The sequence below is a fragment of the Delphinus delphis genome, chromosome 1 (assembly GCF_949987515.2).
Source record: "Delphinus delphis chromosome 1, mDelDel1.2, whole genome shotgun sequence".
Classification (NCBI taxonomy): domain Eukaryota; kingdom Metazoa; phylum Chordata; class Mammalia; order Artiodactyla; family Delphinidae; genus Delphinus; species Delphinus delphis.
This window is the reverse complement of record NC_082683.1, coordinates 106,886,505-106,895,669: the sequence shown is the minus strand read 5'-3', so window position 1 is coordinate 106,895,669 and position 9,165 is coordinate 106,886,505. Positions and strand designations below refer to the sequence as shown.

At 42.9% G+C, this 9,165-nt stretch overlaps 1 protein-coding gene across 1 annotated transcript; it reads left to right on the top strand.

Moving 5' to 3' along the window:
* The first annotated feature begins 4,493 nt into the window (after nt 1-4,493).
* TXNIP (thioredoxin interacting protein) lies at nt 4,494-8,671 on the top strand. The gene is made up of 8 exons (XM_060028763.1): nt 4,494-5,022; nt 5,552-5,624; nt 5,731-5,878; nt 6,093-6,195; nt 6,329-6,585; nt 6,687-6,843; nt 6,957-7,108; nt 7,238-8,671. The coding sequence occupies exons 1-8, from the start codon at nt 4,773-4,775 to the stop codon at nt 7,271-7,273; spliced, it is 1,176 nt and encodes a 391-aa protein (XP_059884746.1). The 5' UTR covers nt 4,494-4,772; the 3' UTR covers nt 7,274-8,671.
* The last annotated feature ends 494 nt before the right edge of the window (nt 8,672-9,165 follow it).

Sequence of the window (9,165 nt, the reverse complement as noted above, 5' to 3'; positions counted from 1 at the left end):
GAGGGCCAAGGAGAAAAGCTTTCGGGGAGGGGGGTGGGGGTAGAGAAAAAAGGAATTGCTAACAAGGGAGAAAAAGGATAAAATCCAAAAGTCAAGATGAACGTTTAAATTTTAAAAGATGACAGTTTTCAAATTATATAGGAGTCAAGGGAAATAAGGCCTAAGAAACTACTCTGGTTTCCTCTGGAAAACTTTAAGAAAAGCATTTCAGTGTTAGCAGAAGCGAGACTACAAAGGGACAAGTTTAGCCAACAGAGAAAGCTGGTATAAGTTACTCTCTTAAGAAATTTGACAGTAAAGGAAAGAAAATATATGGGTGATAGCATGAGAGGGGGAAACAATTTTTTTTATATAATAAGGCAACTTTAAGAAATATGTCTGCAGTAGTTCTGAACAAATTAATTTACCTCCTCTCCCCATCTTTCCCTGAAGTTGGACAACTTCTACATCTCCATTCCTTCCTCAACATAGTAGAAAAATAGACCCCAATAAACACAAAATGTGGCTTCCAGATGAGGATTTTTTTTTAATTGAGGTATAATTGCCATACAACATTATGTTAGTTTCAAGTGTACAACATAATGATTGGATATTTGAATATGTTGCAAAATGATCACTACAATTAGTCTAGTTAACATCTGTCACCATATATAGTTACAGAATTTTTTTTCTCGTGATGAGAACTTTTAAGATGTACCCTCTTAGCAACTTGCACATATGCAATACAGCATTATTAACTACGGTTGCCATGCTGTACATTACATCCCCATGACTTATTTATGACTAGAAGTTTATACCTTTTGACTCCCTTCACCCATTTCACCCACCGCCCAACCCCCGGCAACCACCAATCTGTTCAGATGAAGTATTTTTTGATAATTAAAGCTAAACTGAAAAACAAGAACCCTTACAAAGCAAACTAGAGATAAGACTCTAGATTAAGTATTAAGAACCCTGGGTTTGGAGAGTGGCTCCACCAGTTACTAGCTGTATGTCCTAGGGCAAGTCACTTAACTAAAATAAGGGAATAGTCTTTTTAAAAAAAGACTGCTAGAGTCCCCTTTAACTCTAACATTTTATGAGTCTTGCTTGAATCCTTTACAGTGAAGATCAAACAGGATACCATGTGTTAAAGCACTGAGAGGCAGGACAACACATTAGAAAGGGTGCCTATAGACAGATCTGGGTTCAACATCTTGCTCTATTTACAAAATCTGTGACTGCAGGCAAATTACTTAACCATCTGAGCCTGACTTCATCAACCCTGAGTCACAGGGTTATTGTGAGAATTAAATGAAATAATCTACCCTTAAATCCTTTCTGGAACAAGATGACAGATGAACCTATAAATAAAATACTATTGAGCTAATTATGTAAAGGAACTGGTCCATTATAGGTGCTCAATAAATAGCCAAAAAGTCACTTTGAACTCTAAGTTCTCAGTTATCTATGACTTGGAGGCATACGCAAAGTTGGGCAGCCTCAAATGCCACACTCCCTTTATTTGCCTCTAAAATAATATTCCCTAGAGGAGAACGGAAAAGATAAGAGTAAAAGGGAATTTTACAGAGTGGAGATGACAGTAGCAATTAAAAGGAAAAAAGAAGGGGTTATTAGGAAACTTGAGTCTTTAGAGTCCTAAATGTTTATCACACCAGAGGTTAAAGAAAAGAGAAATGCAACCAGCTCCTTGTCTCTGACTGGCAGTTGAGCACTGAGGGCACTTCTCTTCATGAACGATTTGGCTTTACTCAACCACCTCCTGTAAAGCAAACAACAATCACCACTTGGTTTCCTATTGGCGCTGGGATTGAAGAGGGTGGGGAAGGAACAGGTAAAGATGATCTAATTTGCAAAACTGGACTTAGCCCTCCTTTGCTGTTCCTTACTGGACCTGCCCCTTTTCTCTCTTGCACCCCACAAATGTTTGTACTCTGTTTTCAGGACAGCAGTTTACAAGATTTTTTTCTTCTTTGGCACAGGAACTGAGAAAGAAGAATCAGAAGGCACATTTTCCTCAGAATACCAGGTTATAAGGTGAAAGGTTGTAAACAACTCTGCCAGGGGGGACTCCATTTCAGAACATGCTTTGGCTACAGGCCTGGTAGGCAGCAGCTGCTGCCAAAGTGAAATAGGTTTTTGGCATTTAAGGGAACCCAGTCGTAGCACAGCGCAAACAAGTGGTCTGTACCAAGTTTTGAAAGGGAAAGAAGAAACTGGAGCCCAAGAGAGGAACTTAGAGCAAAAGGGAATGGTATTATGGGGTTTTTTTAAAGTCAGAAGTTCACAGATGTGCCCAAATAAGTATCAGCATTCCCTTTTCTCTAAGATGTCCCAAATCAACACCACCCTGGTCTATTACACTCACCTCTCCTCTCAGTCCCTCAAAATTTAGGTAGTTACACATCACACACTGTTTAACAATATTGATTCATGTATTTCTTTGTAAACATTTTGATATTTCGTATTTATGTACTTTCATATCTATCAAGCTAAAAATTCTCTCAGAAGCTACAATTCAAAATTTTAAAATTACTTTAATGAGAGTCCCACCTTCCCTGCTCCAGATAACTCAATCAATACTGTTGACTGACTGAAAATAACTCAGGCCTTATTGCTTAACTTTCTTGAACAGGGTGCTGCCTCAAACCCACACACCCTAAGGATCAACATGTTCCCCTTTTTGTTCCTGGGGGTTGGTGCTGTGCGTGTGTGTGTGTTTTCCAGAAGTCTTGATGCCTGATTTTTGAGCTTGCTTGATGGTGGGGTTGAGCTGTAACTTGTTAGCCTTAGAGTGTCAACCCAGTTAGGGTGTGTGAGGAAGGAAAAAGGATATTTCACAGCAATGAATAGCCATCTTTTTGCTGAGAGGGTAGGATTTCTGGATATTCTAATGCTTCTTATTTACTTCCCCATCTCAATCTTGGGAACATTGTCTTTCTCTTTCCAGCACAAGAAATGACGTCATCTCCTGATTCCCCAACAAATGGGAGGGAATCAGGAATCAAAGCCAAGGGAGAAGAATCCCTGTATCTCTGCACACAAGTTTTTCTTATTGCATTTATGAAAAATTTCTCAGGAGTCGGTTCCTAAGGCATCTCATGGCCAGCTAAGGAAAAGCCCATCTGACAGAGAGACAAATGACAACACAGGATGAAGAGTCAAGGCTTCTTTTAGCATGAATATATAGTGTGCTAGTGATCCTTCTGTTTTCTCTTCCCTTTCTCAACAATTTCTAAACAGCTTAGAGAAAAAAACAAAACACAACAAAAAACGAAAAACTTTTCAAAGACAGGGGAATGCTTCTTTCAAACAGGAATACGGCCATCTTTCCTCGGACACTTTGGTTACAAACAAGAGAACTTTCTTGCTTTTAACTAATTTGAAGGCTGTGAGTGAGGAACACAGGCAGCAGATTTAGGGATGTACCTTTGATTTCGTAAGTTGGAGAGCGGACGAAGACAAGAAAGAGTTAAAGTAACAGCGGGGAGGGGGTAGTGAAAAGAGTGAAGCACCCTTTTTTTTTTTTTCCTTTCCTGGAGAAGCGGGGAGTGAGAGATAATTAGAGCCTAAAAAACACACTTTACTGAAGAGGTAATGAGGTAACTGGCGCAACATAAAGTGTTCCCCAACTTTGCAGTTAGGGACTGAAGAGGTGAGGGGATAAGCAAGAGGATGTGGACACGCCCGCACTGTTTCCGGTCCCAAGAACAGAGTGGAGGGCGCACGGGCTGAGGCACACAGCCCCGCGCCCGGGGGCTAGAAAGGGAGGGAGAAGGCGGATCAGTCCCACACACTCGCTTTCCTGTGAGCGCTGAAGAGAGGTTAAAATTTTGTGACAAGCTCTCTTTTCCTTCCCACACAGCAGGTTTTTTAGGGGGTGGGGTGGGGTGTTGTTTGTTGGCTTTTAAGAGGTGCGGGGCAACAGAAGGACAAAGGGGATGTTCCTGAACAGTAACAGCGGCACTCCCTGTCCTCCGCCCCGATCCTAAATTATTCTGGAACTCTGGGATTGTTTTTCACACGACTTGCGATTTGTGAGTCGGAAATAAACAGTTGCCTCTAAATTAACTGCATTGGCTGAGGCTAGGCACGAAATTCCCTCATAAGCACATTTTCCTTTTACCTCAAAACATCGCTGGCACCCCAAAAGTATCCTTCGAAGGACTCTGGCCTCGGATAAATTTTACGGGAAGCGAAGCATTCCTTCTTTTGGGCCCAAGGGAAGCCACCCCACAGCCCCTCCACCCCACAGCCCCTCCGCCCCCTCCTCCTCGCCCTGCAGCGATGCACAACAACTATTTTCCCCGCCAGGAGCACACTGTGTCCACGCGCTGCTGCGACCTCACTGATTGGTCGGGCTCCTGGTAAACAAGGAACGGGCAGCCAATGGGAGGGCTGTGCACGAGGGCAGCACGAGCCTCCAGGCCAGCGCTCGCGTGGCCCTGCCTGCCGGGCTACTATATAGAGCAGTTTCCGGCTGTTAGTTGTAACTCTCCTTTCGTCTCTTCAGGTGGTGTACTTTTAGCCTTTCCGCGGAGATCCGGGGCTCTCTTCCAGCTGTTGGAGGAAAGAAAGAAAAGAAAGGGTTTAATTTTTCTCTTGAAATCCCTTGGCCTAAGCCGCAGCTTACAATTTCTGTGGACATCTTATCGAAAATTTAGTAGAGGATTGAAGAGTGAAATAATTTTAACTTACTGCTAAGGGTCCTTTGATTTGGGGTTCTGTTTTTCCTCCCTCGTTTTTAACTCCTAAGCCAACCCAGCCCAATTATGGTGATGTTCAAGAAGATCAAGTCTCTCGAGGTGGTCTTTAACGACCCCGAAAAGGTGTACGGCAGTGGGGAGAAGGTGGCTGGCCGGGTGATAGTGGAGGTGTGTGAAGTCACTGGAGTCAAAGCTGTCAGGATCCTGGCTTGCGGAATGGCCAAGGTCCTGTGGATGCAGGGATCCCAACAGTGCAAACAGACATTGAACTACCTGCGCTACGAAGACACGCTTCTCCTGGACGACCAGCCAACAGGTGAGTGACCCAGCTTATTGCTGGAAGGTGAAAGCTGATTCGAGAAGAGAATTGATACGAATAAGTGGAGCCTACAGTGTAGATTCTAAGTTGCTCAGGTTGTGTGGTTTGCATTTTGTGTGGCTTCCTTATCTTTTTTAGTTTTAATTTGCAAACTCTTCACACCCCCCACCCAAAAAAGGGTGATGTGTGCCATTTCTTATGGTGCTGGGTGCTGTGTTCTGTAGGTGATGCTGAGGGATGTTGCCTTAGCTATTGAAAGATTTTCTGTGTGCATAACTTGTTTATTCTGTTTGCTTCCTGTTTGAGATGATAGTAGCTTAACTGTCCTGGTTGAGCCTTTGGGCACTGCAGGGCTTTGCAACTTTTGGCCCAACGAAATGCATCAGAATCTCTCGTTTAAGAACATAAGGGATGAAAATGGGGGTTCTACAATTCTCTTGTATGCTGCCCAAGAATTCCATATCGCACAGATGCATTTTAAGTGTAACAGGAAACCTAATGGCTACTCGCTTTTCTCTGCCTTCAGGTGAGAATGAGATGGTGATCATGAGACCTGGAAACAAATATGAATACAAGTTTGGCTTTGAGCTTCCTCAGGGGTATGTATCAGCTAAATGCATCTGTGGACTTATCTTCCCCTCCTTTGATCACTTACTCTTCTTGGAGAGCATTTTTAAATTAATTGTTTCTTTTTTCTTGATAAAGGCCTCTGGGAACATCTTTCAAAGGAAAATATGGGTGTGTAGACTACTGGGTGAAGGCTTTTCTTGATCGTCCCAGCCACCCAACTCAGGAGACAAAGAAAAACTTTGAAGTGATGGATCTAGTGGATGTCAATACCCCTGATTTACTGGTGAGGTTCATTTTAAGATTCTACTCTTCTGGGTTTCAGGGATAAGAAGTCAAGTGTCTAGGGCATTAGAGTGAAGCCCTTCAGGGAATCAAGTCCTAAGTCATCAGGGTGGGAGGGAAAGCTGCCTATTTTAAATTAGCGGTGGAAAGGAAAGAGAAGCAGAGAAAGGATCTCTAGGAATTCTCAAAACGTTTTTTTCCTCCATTCTACATAGGCACCTGTGTCTGCTAAAAAGGAGAAGAAAGTTTCCTGCATGTTTATTCCTGATGGGCGGGTGTCCGTCTCTGCCCAAATAGACAGAAGAGGATTCTGTGAAGGTAAGGATCTAGTGCTTAAAATGGGAGACTATTAAAACAGGAACTGTGGGTTTGGGGGTGAGGGCAGGAGACAGGGACAGATGAAAAGTCATCAACTGTATTAAGCATCAGTTTTCATCTTTCTTGTTGCTAGGTGATGAGATTAACATCCATGCTGACTTTGAGAATACGAGTTCCCGCATTGTGGTCCCCAAAGCTGCCATTGTTGCCCGCCACACTTACCTTGCCAATGGCCAAACCAAGATGCTGACGCAGAAGTTGTCATCGGTCAGAGGCAATCATATTATCTCAGGAACTTGCGCATCATGGCGTGGCAAGAGCCTTCGGGTGCAGAAGATCAGGCCTTCTATCTTGGGCTGCAACATCCTTCGAGTTGAATACTCCTTACTGGTGAGTGAGTGGGGCTGGAGAGAGAAATTGTTCATCTGTCAGAACAATAGTGGTGTTTTCTCCAGATCTCCAGTCTAACAAACCACCGTCTCCTTTTCTAGATCTACGTTAGCGTCCCTGGCTCCAAGAAAGTCATTCTTGACCTGCCCCTGGTAATTGGCAGCAGGTCAGGCCTCAGTAGCCGGACATCCAGCATGGCCAGCCGAACCAGTTCTGAGATGAGTTGGGTAGATCTAAACATCCCCGATACCCCAGAAGGTGAGCTAGACCTAATGTCTGTTCTTCCTCTCTGGCCTGCTTGGGTTTGTTAAATTGGTGATGGTCAAGCATTCCTTGGCCAGGCTTCTTATCCCCATACTTTCTCTCTCTAGCTCCTCCTTGCTATATGGATATTATTCCTGAAGATCACCGATTGGAGAGCCCCACTACTCCTCTGCTGGATGACACAGATGGTTCTCAAGACAGCCCTATTTTTATGTATGCTCCTGAGTTCAAGTTCATGCCACCACCTACTTACACTGAGGTGAGAATTGTCATTTTACCACTACATTTGCCCTAAGCCTACTATAGGAAGTTGATTTGGAGGGATTGCTAAACTGGGTTGTTCTTTTAGTTCTCACCCAAACTAAAATGTTTTCTTTCTTCCTCCCAGGTGGATCCCTGCATCCTCAACAACAATGTGCAGTGAGCATGTGGAAGAAAAGAAGCAGCTGTACCTACTTGTTTCTTTTCATCTCTCCTCCTGGACTCGTACTTTTTTAGAGACTCAGCAGTCTCTACAGTGGGGTACCGGTCCACCCCAGCCTCTGACTCTCCAGTGTAGGAGGTGATCAGCATGCAATCTCCTGGGCTTTAATGGGTGCACACTCGTCCTCAGCCAGTGAGATGTGATACAGGGTATTTTGCTGGATGGGTTTAAAAACATACTAGAAAAATTCAGGCCAATCCTATTTTCTTAAATCTCTTTGAAAATTGAGGCATTTTCAGTAGTTTTGAATAAGGGGTAGAAATGGTCTCCTGGCATGGTCTTCCCAGTGTTTTATGGAGGGGATTATAGATTGGTATAACAATAGACCTTGAACCTCTGCCATGTAGAGGAGAGCCAATTTAGCAAACCAGGAAAATGAAAAGGAAAAAAATCACGGCCAAAACTTTGGGAAAAGGATGTTCTTAAAATCGTTTGTACACTTATAGAAAAAAAAAATCCCTCCAGAGCTGATTTGGTTTGGACTTTGGAGTGAGCTTCCCATGTGGATTAAAGGGAAGAAGCTCAAAGGTTGTCTTTGTTCAGAAAGTACTTTAATCAGGTATAAAGCGGTAGTAACTGTACCCCACCAAAGGTCTTAAAAGCCATTTTTAGAGCCTATTGCACTGTGTTCTCCTGTTGGCAAACATTTTCACGTGGGAGAATGTTTTTCTTTTCATGTGACTCCTTGGAATTGATTCTGAGGTGATGTTCTTAGCACTTTAGTTTGTGTCAAATTTGGGATTTTTTTCCTTTCTCAAGTGTAAGCTAAAACTGGTCTACTATGTCTCTAGGGGTAAGCACAATGACAAAAAAAAGTGTTACTGCTTTTGAGACTTTGTCCCAGTGTACAGAATTCTGCAATTCTGACACTCTAATTATATGAGAAGGGTTGCTGCTATCAGCCTTGCCCACTGTGACTTCTCCAAACCCAAGGAGGAACTCTAAATCAAAATGCCCCAACACTGTGATTAGAGCATACAGATGTTGCCATGAGAAACTAGAGGGCAGGTCTTCACAAAAGCTGTGCGGGCTCCCTTCCTGCCCAGTGTTAGGAGACAGGGATGTTGACAGCCCCTCTCTCACTGCAGCCTCTAGCACTTGCTCAGTCTCCCTCAGCCTTAGCACTTTGTTCACTGTCCTGTGTCAGAGCACTGAGCTCTATCTTCCCTTTCCTGAGAAAGTATGTGGGCTGAAGGTGGTTTCATTCTTTTGTTGTTTTTTAATTGTATATCTTTTTGTATGACAAAAACTATATTTTGTACTTAACCAGATATATTTTTTCACCCCAGGTGGGGGTATTCTTTGTAAAAAATAAAGTTTTTTTAAATGGCAAAAAAAGTTTGTTTTCTTGTCTCTGAGATGGTGTTGAAGACGTTATTAGAAAGAAAATGTGCCCAAAGGAGCTTTCCCCCTACTTCACAATTCACATTGTTGGAAACCTTGTAGAGAAACCATTTCCTATTGACCATAATGAATATAGTCAGAATGCGGGTTGGTGGGGTGAAGAGGGAAGGAATTTGAGCTACATTGTCTTTTGTCGAATTCACTAAAGAACTGTAGTGGGATCTTCTGGTGGTCCAAGCTAGTTTTCTACATCTATAGTTAATCGTTACTAAATTCCTTCAACTTTGGAGTGCATGAAGCTTTGATTTTTGTTTTGTTTAATGAGCTCTTGAAATACAGGGAAATGAAGTTTGTGAGGGGATTTGGAAGGAAAAGGTTATGGGTCTTTTTCAAAATTTGGTTTCATCATAGTTTCTTCCCAGTATAAGGCTGGTTTTTATGCAGGAAGACATAATACAGGACATAAGGATTTAGTTATGCCCATCAAG